General features: G+C 42.9%; 1 protein-coding gene across 1 annotated transcript; it reads right to left on the bottom strand.

The window, feature by feature from the left end:
- Positions 1 to 4,482: 4,482 nt before the first annotated feature.
- On the bottom strand, positions 4,483 to 5,393 carry LOC101593354 (histone H1.0). Its single transcript, XM_004650294.2, has one exon. The coding sequence runs from the start codon at positions 5,260 to 5,262 to the stop codon at positions 4,681 to 4,683; it is 582 nt and encodes a 193-aa protein (XP_004650351.2). The 5' UTR covers positions 5,263 to 5,393; the 3' UTR covers positions 4,483 to 4,680.
- Between the last annotated feature and the right edge of the window lie 8,214 nt (positions 5,394 to 13,607).

Consider the following 13,607-nt stretch of genomic DNA (forward strand, 5'->3'; position numbering starts at 1 on the left):
CCTGGTCTTCTAGTTTAGATATTCTGTTCTCTACTTTATCCATTCTACTGATAAGACTTTCCACAGAGTTTTTTATTTCACTGACCGTATTCTTCAGAGCTAGGATTTCAGTCTGGCTTTCTTCAGTAATTCTATTTCCTTACTCCTGTCTTGCAATGACCTCCTTACTTCATTAAGGTGGTTTCCTGTGTTCTCTTTCAGGTATTTGTTTTCTTATTTAATTCCTGTGTTTTCTTTTTTGATTCCTTTCATTTCTCTGATTTCTTTGAGTATAGATACCATCATTTTTTTTTTTTAATCTTTGTCAGGCGTTTCATCTAAAACAGTCTCATTGGTGATCATTTCTGATGGATTTACAATTTTTGGTGGGACAGTATTGTCTTGATTTTTGAGTTCTTGTATTATAATGTAGCGACTTTTGCATCCTGAATTGATTTGATGCTTGGGTTTTCTACTTATCTGCAGTGTTCTTAGATGTGGCAATCCACCTTTATATACTTTCAGAATATGAGTTTAAGGTACCAGGTGTAGCTCTTGCACCCCGATCCAGCCACAGAAGTAATCCTAGGTGTTGAGTTTGTTTGCTGAACAAATATTCTAGTGGGCTGGGTGGAACAATTTACTGGAAAATTCTAAACTTCAACTGAGAAATATATACATTCAATAAAAACTAGCACAAATTATGCAATTATAGGTATTAAAATAAACAGATAGTCTTATAAAGCCATGTTCCCTAAATATGAAAGCATCAAAGGCAACAATATTCAACCCCCAAATAGAGGATATTTGAAAATGGTAAAGCCAACCAAGAATATATACCCATAACCTTCCTGACAAGGAAAGAGAGATTAGCTCTTCCAAAGCTGGCCTATGTACCTGTGTTTTTTTTTTTTTTTTTTTTTTTTTTTTCGTCAGTCATCCTCGTTACCTTCTGGGTGGCTTCCAATCTCACCAATGTTGAGTGCCCACCTTGATCCCTCCATGTTGTGCTGTGGAGCTGGAGCTCTGATCAGCTGTGCTGGCTGTACTGCCACTGGGGGCTGAATGCTGGAGGATCACGGTTCTGATGGTGGGGTAAGGGAGGTCTGAGTTCTGGAGTTGCTCACGCAATTCCACTTGTATCCCTCTCAGTAGCTCCTTAGTTGATCTTCAGATTTCTTAACCCTGCAAGAAGGCTGATGAAGTTGAAAAATGTCCTTGTTTGGTCTCTGATACTGCTGCTACTTGGCACACCTGGTGGGGTGGTGTTGGGTAGGTGCGTGGATTATGTGGATCAGTGGGCTGCAAGTGCCTCAGTGGGATTCTGGCTGTTTTCCTCCTTTCTGGTGGATTTTTGGTCTCTCCAGCTTCTCCACTGTGTCTAAGAATAAGCTACCTATACTCCTTAACTTTTCAGAAGAAAAGTGTATTTTGCTGTGGTTTTGCTTAAATCCCTCCCTAGGCTGGTTTGGCATGGCTCCAATGCTGCCATCTTACCTGGAAGTCTCCTCCAGTGTTGTGTTTTAAATATTATTGTACTATTGTACCACTGCAAATGAGATGAAAAGCTACAGCAAGGGTAAAATAGTTTCTCCACTGTGCAGGATTGAAAGCCTACTATGGGTTGTTTTTCAGCCATCTGTGGGCTTATAACACACAATAATGATGCCCTGTATTAAAGATACAGGCACTTATGATTGGGGATGTAGCTCAGTAGTAGAGAGAGCTTGCTTATCATGCTTAAGACATGAAGACATAAAAAGGAAAACCACACACATTTATATAGAGCTATTGCTAGCTGAGAGTTAAAGGTGGGTTTAGTAGGGGCATATGGTTATAGTCCTTCAGATTAAGAAATTTGAGTGGACTAAGAGGCTAGACATTGTTAGAAGATGAAAGACTGAGATGAGATGGATAACTTCAATAAAAGAAGACAAAAAGACATTGTGCTCTACTTGAACCAACTTTTAAAAAAATTATTTATTTATTTATTTGAGAGCGACAGACACAGAGAGAAAGACAGATAGAGGGAGAGAGAGAGAATGGGCGCACCAGGGCTTCCAGCCTCTGCAAACGAACTCCAGACGCATGCGCCCCTTTGTGCATCTGGCTAACGTGGGACCTGGGGAGCCGAGCCTCGAACCAGGGTCCTTAGGCTTCACAGGCAAGCGCTTAACCGCTAAGCCATCTCTCCAGCCCTTGAACCAACTCTTAACCTTGACTTGAGCCAGCTGAAAATAATCAAAGAGATTGTCATAAATAGAGCCATATTATAATCACTGTTGTGTCATTGAGGCTAACAGTTAATCTTGCAAAGGGTAGACAGTGTGCAGACATACAGAAAAGTACAGTGGAAAACAATGGGTTTGGATCAAATGGAACCATGTTCCTATCTTGGCTCCATCATTTGTCACCTGTGTGTCCTTGAAAATGACTAACCTATCATCTAGCATCTAATGACTAACCATCTTCAGTGACCTTGCACATAGAAATTATGGTGACACATAAAACATAAGATTTATGAAGAATGAACAAGAGTCTGTGAATGATAGGCCAGCAGAGAAGATGCTCACTGATATTTTATTTGATGAATTAATGTTTGAGAATAAAATAGATCAGTCGCTATTTTTCCTCCTGTGAAATACATTTTTTATAATTTTTTGAAGGATAAAATACAAATGTGTGTATTATAGTTAAAATAGTTTTAAAAAAGATAAAGAAAGTAGGGAGAATCACTGTATCTGATTTTATTTTATTTTTGACACCTTCATACATATATACAGTACATTTAAAAAACATTTTCTTGGGCTGGAGAGATGGCTTAGCGGTTAAGCTCTTGCCTGTGAAGCCTAAGGACCCCGGTTCGAGGCTCAGTTCCCCAGGTCCCACGTTAGCCAGATGCACAAGGGGGCGCACGCATCTGGAGTTCGTTTGCAGAGGCTGGAAGCCCTGGCGCGCCCATTCTCTCTCTCTCCCTCTATCTGTCTTTCTGTCTGTGTCTTTTGCTCTCAAATAAATAAATAAATAATTAAAAAAAAAAAACATTTTCTTTTGGCCCAGGCTGACCTATGGAATCTCAGGGTGGCCTTGAACTCATGGCGATCCCCTTACCTCTGCCTCCCAAGTGCTGGAATTAAAGGCGTGTGCCTCCATGCCCAGCAAGTACATTTAAAAAGCAATTATATTATTTATTTGCAAGCAGAGAGAGATAGACAGAAGAGAGACAGAGAGAATGGGCATTCCAGGACCTCCAGCCACTACAAATGAACTCCAGATGTAAGTGCCACTTTGTACATTTGGCTTTACATAGGTTCTAGGGAACCGAACCTGCATCATTAGGCTTTGAAGACAAGTGCTTTAACCACTGAGCCATATCTCCAGCCCCTACAATGCATTTTGACCCCACTCCTCCCACTTACACTCTCTCTTTCCCTTCCACCAAAGCCTTTTGTGTGTGTGTGTGTGTGTGTGTTATTTTCTTCTTTTCCAATTTTATTTTAAAGTTTTAAAATTATAGCCACAGCAAATTTTTCCTGGCACAGATAACACTTGTTTAAAAAAGGGGGAGGGGCATTCGCACGCGAGTTTCCTGTCTTATTAAAGGGAAAGACAACTGTACAGGTTTTTTTCTCCCAGCTCCCGATGTGAGACATAAGTACTAGCCCTAGATACGCTTATATACATATACACACATGCACACAGACCTAGTTCCCTAAAACTAACTAGCAAATTCAACTGAGGTATGTCTTAGTCCACTCCCTGCCCCTCCCCCACCTCTGTTACTACCTAGGAGAGAGTCAAAAGTAAAGAGGTTGGGAGGGTTTTTTATTTATTTATTTATTTTTTAAGTGGCAGCTGGTGGAACCAAAGCCGCACCAGCCTGAGCAAAGCCACATCTTCTACAGGAGGGGGAAATAAATGAAGAACAGAGTCCTCCAGGGGCACACACAATCCACCAATTGTGTGGAAAAACTCAAGTTTCAGTAGGGCACACTGAGGCACTTGGCAGACTGACTCCCCACCCTTCCCCCAAAAGTTTCCACTCTCATTTAACAAGAGACTAAAGCCACAAAGATCCACCCCTCCCCCCCACCCCCCACCACCAATGGCTAGATCCTGACTGGGAGAAGCTATTGCTTCTTTAACCAGCTGTCACTTGGACATCCTTCCCCTTCAAGACAATAGGGAGGTACTGACAAGTGAAAAAGAACCTGGGTCCCAAACACCGCAGGGAGGGTTTTCCATCGTCCTTCTTGAGCACCGGGCAATGCCACCCTTTATTGTCCAGAGATTCTGAGACTTCCCCAAGGATGTCCCGACTTAAGCCTTCAGCTCCCGTAAACTTCATTTTCCCTGGCTCCCTCACCTAGCCAGAACCAACTGCCTTGCCAATTCTAGCAACCTTCCTAGTAAACAAGCCACCCAATAAAACACACAGCCACCCCCACCCCAATTCCCTAACCCCATAAGGAAGGTTAAATGCAAAACAAAGTGAGACAGAAGTACATCCTCATGATTAGAGAGAAGGGTCTTTCCTGTCCTTGCACAATTATCAAGGAAAAAGGAATTGTTCCACAATGTCTGAAGAGTCCGAACTGTCTTTACAAAGTCAGAAGAGAATGGGTGAAGGGCTGCAGGTGAGATAGAGAAAAGTATTTACAGAAACAAGGAGGAGTGTCCACAAATCAAGAGGCTTTTTTGTCACTTCTTCTTGCTGGCCCTCTTGGCACTGGACTTGGCTTTGGGCTTCCCGGATTTGGCTTTCTTGGGCTTGGATGCCTTGACTGGCTTGGCTTCGACAACCTTGGGCTTTTTGGCTTTCTTGGGCGCCGCAGCCGGCTTCTTTTTAGCCTTCTTGGCTGGGGTGGCTTTGGGTTTCTTGCTGGGGGCTTTGGCAGCAGCTTTCTTGGGCTTCGCTGCCTTCTTTGGCGTGGCCACTTTCTTGACTTCCTTCGTCTTCTTGAAAGCCACCGACCTCTTGGGCTCATCACCCTTGGCCAGCCGGAAAGACCCCGAGGCGCCCACCCCTTTGGTTTGCTTGAGGACGCCGGTGGTCACCAGGCGCTTGATGGACAACTTGATCTGGGAGTCGGCGTTCTCACCCACCTTGTAGTGACTCTGGATATACTTCTGGATGGATTGGCGCGAGGAGCCGGCGCGGTTCTTCTCGGCCTGGATGGCAGCCACGATCATGTCCGAATACTTGGGGTGGTCTGTGGACTTCCTGGAGGCCTTGGCCCGCTTGGGCTTCGCCGCAGAAATGGACGTGGAGTTCTCGGTCATGGTGGCCCGCTTGCTCCTGCCGGAGAGGGAGCTCTGCAAAGGACCAACCCTCGCCCGAGGCTGTGCAGATAGAAGCTGGACTCGAGCTGGGCTCTCTCTCGCCCGGCTACCAGGCCCGGCTGGAGCGCGGCTGTCTGGGATGTTGGCGAGGCGTCGCTACCTTTGCTCCTGGCACGGGTCGCAGGAGGGCTCGCCCGGCCTGGCCCGGCTGCTGGCTCTGCGCGGTCCAGCCCCCGCCGCTCGGTCTCGGCGCCAGGCGCCGCTTCTGCCTCCCTTACCCCAGCTCCGCGTCTCCCTTTTTTTTTTTTTAAGTAGTTCCTTCCCCATCTTACTTCATGCATTGCTTGACTCACTGAATTTAATTAGGGTTTCTGGCATGGTCATGGTAGGAAGTTATTTATTGGAGAATGGGTAATGTATCAGCAGCTAAACCACAAATGGACATGACTGTCCTGTATTCCAGCAGTCATTAGTTGCCAGTATTCATTTTGAGGGATATGGAGTCTCATGTACCCCTCCTTTATCTGTAATGAAACATTGTCAAGCTCAATTTTGTGCAGGAAACTACATCTGTGAGTTCGCCAGTAGAGTGGACTTGTATCTAGAGGACAACCTTTTTTAGCCCCACTTCCCATCCTCTTGCTGTTATATCTTTTCTGCCTCCTCTTCTGCAAAGTTCTCTGAGTTAGCTTAGAGAGTTTGGTTTAGATGTCATATGTAGGGCTGAAAACACATTAGTTGCTTATTCTTCTCACTTTACCACTTCTCACTTTACTGGTAAATATCCATCTCTGTATTGTCCAGTGCCCTTTGCACAAGAAGCTTCTGTGTTCGAGACTACAGGCAGTGTCCATCTATGGGAACAAACATAGATATATAGAAGACATTGTGACATATTCTCTGATTGGCACAACTATAGCAGTGAGTTCATCTTTCTAGCCTAAGTTCCTAGCCACAGACTTTTTGCCAGATGTACAGTACCAGACATGATTTATTTCCTGTCCAGTGAGTCTTAAATCCAACTTGCCTGCAGTTGGTTACTTCCAGAACTTTCATGCCACTATTGCACCCATGGACATATTTTATGCCTGCAGGTCAGTTGTGAAGTTCACAGGATCCACAATTGGGTAGGATTATTCATGACCTTTCTTTTCCAACAGTTTGCATAGCACCTTCTGGTATGAAAAAAAAAAAAAAAAGAAACAACTATCTGGCAGGGAGGAAGCTTCCAATTCATTCCAGTTTGGTTTCTTTTTTAAAAAAATATTTTATTTATTTGTTTGAGAGAAAAACACACATACAAACACACACACACACACACACACACACACACACACACACACGAAGAGAGAGAGGGAGGGAGAGAGAGAGAGAGAGAGAGAGACAGAGAGAAACAAACTATGGGGATTCCACGGCCTCCTGCCACAGCAAACAAACTCTAGACATATGTGCCACTTTATGCAAGTGGTTTTACATGGGTATTGGGAAATCGAACCTGGGCTAGCAGGCCTTGCAAGCAAGTGCCTTTAACCAGTGAGCATTCTCCCCAGCCTCACTTTGGTTTCTTTATGTCCCACAACTAAAGCATGTGGTATCTTCTGCAGCAGGGACTTACCATCTAGTTTTGGTGGGCAATCAAAAGCAATACAACAGGACTAGACAGAGATGGCTTAGCTGTTAAGGCACTTGCCTATGAAGCCTAAGGACCCAGGTTTTATACCCCAGTACCCACATAAACCAGATGCACAAGGTGATGCATGTGTCTGGTGTTAGTTTGTAGTGGCTAGAGACCCTAGTATGCCCATTCTGTGTCTAGCTGCCTCATTCTTTCTCTCCCTCTTCTGTCTCAAATAAATAAAATAAAAATTAAAAAAGCAGTAGTCTAGCCAACATTATTTTAGAGGCCTCCATGGCCTCTCTGTGTATAACCACACTGGAGGGTAGCTCAATCCTGGCCCTGGGATTTTTAATCCATACCCTTTGACTTCTGGAAGCAGCTTTATTCATCTATGTAGGGGACCTATGTTTAATACTTTAGAAACATATTTTAATTAGCTTACCAAATAGTAGGGTCCCATATGATTTATTCACATTCGTTTTGGTTCATTTCCCCACCAGCAGCATTCCTCTATCATTTTGTCATTATTTTTTTTCTGACCAGAGTGAGATCTCCCTGATGGGTAAGCTTGATGTACTTTTAAAGATATATATTAGCAATTTGTGCTTCTTTAGAGAGACTCTCTGTTCCTTTTTATAACCTAATTTTTAAAAGTTTTTATTTATTTAGTTGAGAAGGGGGTGGGGAGACAGACAGACAGACAGACAGAGAATGGGTGTGCCAGGGCCTTGTGTCTGGAAGAGCACATGGTAAGGAGTTCTACCCTTCCTTTGGCTCTTACATTCTTTCTTCCACCTCTTCTGTAATGTTCTCTAGGCCTTGGAAGGTATGATATAGATATTTCAGTGCTGAGTACTCCTCTGTCACTTCTCAGCACCATGATGCCTTCTGAGTCATCCCAAGGTCACTGCCATCTGAAAAGAGAAGCTTCTCTAACCAAAAGTGAGAGTAGCATTAATATATGGATATGAACATTAAGGAAAGTGCTTACTGGGCAGTTTGATGAGCATAGTATAGACATTTAGCCAGACAACAACAGACGTTATACCCCTAGAGCTCATGACTATCCCCGTGGTAGGTTTTCAGTATCAGGGATGTATTCCCTCCCATGGAGTGGACCTCCAGTCGAATTAAAGGGAAGTTGGTTTCCCAATAACAGACATGCCACTCTTGCACCCATTGATTTATTTGGCCTGGCTTGCCAAATATAAGACTTTCAGTGTCCACTGCTGAGTATCTTCATGGTGATTTATCTCTCTCCCATTGAACTGCATGCAACATGGCTTTTTCCAGCTTTCTGTCAGCTGGTTTACACGGAGGAGGTTTTCAGCTCAGTTCCAGCAGGATTTCTCAGTGACCTTGCAGCCCAAGTATGTGGAGTCTTCAGCAATAGTGTCTTACCATCTATTCCTGGTAGGAAACCAAGGGTCTTGGCAATGGCCTGTAATGTCTGGGGGGGCATCAGTGACCCCCCCCCCCCGGCCAACAACTCACTGGAAGGTATCCCATCCCTGGCACTAAAATTTTTCTAGTAACAATCTATGGCTCCTGAGTGTTCCATTGTCCAAAAACAGGTTTCCATATGACTTATTTATATCCTCTTAGATTTTGATTAACCTTCTCTCCACCTTTCCTTTACTCAATCTCTTCCTCTGATGTCACTTAGGCCTTTTCATCCCATTAATCTGTTCTTCTACTTGTTAGAGCATGTAGCAGACAGCTTCAGGATGAACTTCCAGACCAGGCACAGTTATGGAGGAAGGGATATTTATTGAAGCCTACAGATCCAAGGGAAGTTCCATAAATGGCCGAAGAAGCTGGCCTGACTTCACAGGACCAAGCAGAGAGAGAGAGAAGTATAAGCCTAAAGGTCAAAAGCCACAACACACTTCAGGAACTCCAGCTAGGCACACTTTGCATATCTTTATATTGAAATCTGAAACCCACCACCACACCTTGAAATCCACCCAGTGACACTGCCTCCAGCCAGGTGACTGCAGATGCAAATTACAAACAAACAACTGAATATATTGGGGGCCATCTATTCAAACCACCATAGAGCAATTAATTGTTACTTTCCTATAAGGGACACTCATGTGTCGGAGCCCTTCTACCCACTGTGCACTCAAGGCCCCAGTATCTCAGAATAAACTATACAAATTCTCTGTGTTTTCTCTGCTGTGGTTTCCCCTCTTAGGTTAGAAGCCTCAATTTACCAATAGAATCCTGAGCGAATAGAGAAGACTAAACTCTAACTCTAATGGAGCTGAGATAACTGAAAGGTTGATGAGCTTTTCACATTTTAATCAAAAGTTAGGTTAGGTTAGTTGAAAAGTTCCATGATTAAGAATCCATCTTCAGGGACTGGGGAGATGGCTTAGTGGTTAATGCACTTGTCTGCAAAACCTAAGGACCCAGGTTCGATTCCTCAGTACCCACATGAGCCAGATGCACAAGGTGGTACATGCATCTGGAATTTGGTTACAGTGGATGGAGACCCTGTGTGTCCATTCTCTCTCTCTCTAATAAATTTATCCATTTTCAATGGGTGGCTGTAAGTGTGGTAGCTTAGAAAGTACTAGGGAACAACAAATTGACTTCACATGCTCACTTCATTTGTGCACAGGTGAGTTCGACTACCTCAAGCACCAAGTGCACAGCTCACTGAGGATCTTGGCACAGTTGACTTCATGTTTGTGCAATATTATGTATAGATGTCACTTGGAATTAAAATTTTTATACTAGCTTCTGGTCAAGACAACTCTGATCCAATTCTACTAGTCAACTTAGAAAATGGATATATTTAAATAAGCAATTAACTACTCAGATTAGTGTGGAACCTTTGGGATTCTACCTCATGTCTCTAGCCATGTCTTCAGTGAGGAGCAAGCTACTAAAAATGATGTCCCAGTCAGTACAAACAGCTGATGGTTTGTTATTTCTGCTGTGGACTTTGACAGTCTCTTGGCTTGAATTGTGCGTGTGTATATGTGTGTGCATGCACACATGTGGTGTTTGGGGAAGGCAGAGACTGAGAGAACATATTTTTATGGGGTTTTCTACTTTTTAGTTTTCTGGCATATACCTCTGAATCTATTAATTTCTTCTGTCCGTTTTCTTCCCTGGCCAATATATTATTTGCTCAGTAATTATCTTTCATTGATGTGGGGAATGTAGCAGAGCTATGAGGTATCTAGTTATTTTAATGGCATAGGAACCTTTTCCTTTTTGAGGCAAACCCAACAGACTGGCCATTTTTTATGAGAGAGAGAGAGAGAGAGAGATAGAGAGAGAAAATTGACACGCCTGGGCCTCCAGCCACTGTCATCAAACTTGGATGTGTGCGCCACTTAGTATGCATGTGTGACCTTGCATGCTTGTACCATTTTGTGTGTCTGGCTTATGTGGGATTTGGAGTATCAAACATGGGTCCTTAGGCTTTGCAGGCAAGCACCTTAACTGCTAAGCCATCTCTTTAGCCCATAGGAACCTTTTTACATATCTGACTTGCTTTCATTAAGATATTTTATAGGTGATGAAGAAAGTTTAGGATATTTCTTTGAGTTCTTTCCACTTAGGTCCAAATAATAAGTTTTATGCTAAAAATAGACAGTGATGCTATGCATGAAGAACTGTGCATGTTTTGTCCTGGTTATAGTGTTATGACCGTATATTAGCCTTGCATCATTTTGACCAAATTTTTTACTTAAAGGAGGAAACAAGATAAGGGAGGAAAGGGTTATTTTTGGTATTGGTTTTAGGGAGATTTCAGCCCATCCTAGCAGGGAAAGCAGGGTAGAGTAGTTCTCCGTGGCACAGGGTGCGAAGTGGACCATCGATTGGGAAATAGAGAGCAGGATGGGCGCCAGGGTTGGGTGCAATCTTCAAAAGCTTCCCCTAATAACCAGTGATGCCTTGCCTTCTAAAGATCCCACAGCTTCCTAAAATACTTCCACCTGCTGGGCAATAAACCCTCAAGATGTGAGCCTGGGGGGCATTTCAGAATTTCAGATTCAAGTCATCACAGTAAGTCCCATGCATCCTTCAGTGTGACACGGGAATAAACCCCCGTGGATGTGAGGCTCACGCAGCTTGTGCAAGCCATTCATTTCTATTGCTGTTGACCTTCATTTTTGAGCAGCGAATTTTCTCATGTCTATTTTTAACCTTACAGAGAATTGTAGATGACGTTTGAGGAAAATTTGTTCAGTTGTTTGAGAGATATCCAAATGCAAAATGAGAAGAAATACTTGTCAGCCATTCAAAAAAATTATTCAAACCCTCTGTTGTACTCAGAAACCTTGAAAATAGAACAATTTACATATGACATTTATTATGGCTATTTATAGTTTTATTTACAAATTATGCCCAGCATGCAAACTTGTGGGATGCAGACGGAAAGAATGAAAACTTAAATAATGTGTAGCTGAGGTGAGGGTTAGGTGGGATTTTGCCTAGTAAAGCTTGGTTGATACATGTATGTGTTCTTGAACTGGGTAGGTTTTGTCTATCAAAAAGATAAGGGCTGGGAATGCTGCTCTGGGCAGAGCATTTGGCTAGCATATGCAAGGCCCCAGGCTCAATTCTCAGTATTTCAAAGAAAAATGTGCCCTTATAAAAATAAAACATTATGAACTGAAGACTTAAAAAATATGTTTTATCTTTAGTACCTTTCTTTCTGTTTTTAAATTCTGATTTAGATTAAGTTAATATCACTTATAATTATATTAAGTAATATCACTTAGAGAACTGTAGAGAATTCTACAGTTTAGTTGGAGAAAAGAAGTGTGTGGCTGGAGATATGGCTCGGTTGGGTAAAGACATTTGCTTGCAAAGCCTGACAGCCTGGGTTTGATTCCCCAGTATTCACATAAAACCAGATGCACAAAGTGGCACATGTGTCTGTAGTTCTTTGGCAGTGGCAGGAAGCCCTGGCATGTGCATTCTCAATCTCTCTTGCTCTTTCTCTCTCTCTCTGTCTGCTTGAAAATAAATAAAAATGCATGTGGTAGACCTTTGCTACTGTAGGCGAGAAATAATCAGGAGGTGAACTGTGGCAGGCAGCAGTGACCACAGAGCTTTAGAGAAGAAGGAGCAGCGAGTGAACTGGAGTGATCATAATAGAAGAGGCAACTCAAACAGCTCGAAGTTCAAGCCTCCTAGATCTGATTGGGTCTTCAGACATGGCCCACTCTTCTTCCCTCAGGTTGAACCCCTTTCCAGAACTTCTTTGGCTATCTGTCAGCCCTTTTCATCTCATACTGTCTTTTCACCTCTGCCTCACAGCTTCACCTCCTCTTGTCTCTGAGATTAACAACGGGCAGTTTCCTCTCACATACCTTGCTGTACACCATGTCTCTCTTTGCTCAGGTCAACACTGCTGTTTAGTACACTTGCAATATTGTGTGATTTCATTAGCTGTATATCTATTTACTCTTAGAAATTTTGCTGATTTTCAACATATTCCTGGTTTACTTTTCTTTCCCCATATTAAATTTTGAACAATGTGCTACATTTAAGTTTTTTTAAACCTATATCTTCTTTTACATCCTTAATCATTTTGGGTATGGTTATTTTCATTCAGATTAATTATCTGAATTTATTGAAGATTTATATTTTCTGTAGCATATTATGGTATGGTAGATTGCTTCTTGGTGGTTTTACAGAATAAAATATTTCTTATGTATTGTGGTGGTTTCATTCAGGCTTCCTCCATAAACTTAGGTGTTCTGAATGCTAGGTTCCCAGCTGATAGAGATTTGGGAATTAACAACTCCTAGAGGGAGTGTATTGTTAGGGGTGGGCTTATGGATGTTATAGCCAGTTTCCCCATGGCAGTGTTTGGCGCACTCTCCTGTTGCTATTGTCCACTTTATGTTGTCCAGGGGATGATGCCCACCCTCTGCTCATGCCATTGTTTCCCCCTGCCATCATGGAGTGTCCCCTTGAGCCTGTAAGCCAAAATAAGCCTCCTTTCCCACAAGCTGCTCTTGGTTGGGTGATTTCTATCAGCAATGTGAACCTGACTGCAACATATATTTAATTATTGAATTTCAGGTTCATCTTCATTGGCATTTTACATTCGGGATTGACTGCTTTGTGATAGCTTTTCAGTAGTTTGACATTTACATTCCTATGTATGCATGAACTGGGATGATTTTTGTTATGAGAGAGAGAGAGAGAGGGAGAGGGAGAGAACTGATGTGCCAGGGCCTCCAGCCACTGCAATCAAACTTCAGACCCATGTGCTATCTTGTGCTTGTGCAACCTTGTGTGCTTGTGTTACTTGTGTCTAGCTTGTTGGATCTGTAGAGTCAAACATGGGTTCTTAGGCTTCACAGGCAAGTGCCTTAACCACTAAGCCATCTCTCCAGCCCTGGGATGAATTTTTATGTTGATTTCTTGGATGGAGAGTTAGTTAGCATATTATATGACTGACATAAACTCAAAAATATCTATATGTGACCCAAGCCAGATGGCTAGGTGGTTCTCAATGGTGTGTTCTATCTTTCACTTCCTATGGGAGAATATTTTTTCTACCGAAGGCTAGGAATGGTGATTTGAATCAGATATCTCCCATGACTTATGCGCTCTGAATGCTTGGTCCCCAGCTGTTGGCAGTTCTGGAGGTGGAGCCTTGCTGAAGGAGGTATGTTGCTGGGGATAGGCTTTGGCATGTGATAGCCAGCCTCCCCTTGTTAGAGACTGGCTCACTCTCTTGCTGTTA

Source organism: Jaculus jaculus, chromosome 9 (assembly GCF_020740685.1).
Source record: "Jaculus jaculus isolate mJacJac1 chromosome 9, mJacJac1.mat.Y.cur, whole genome shotgun sequence".
NCBI classification, from domain to species: Eukaryota; Metazoa; Chordata; class Mammalia; order Rodentia; family Dipodidae; genus Jaculus; species Jaculus jaculus.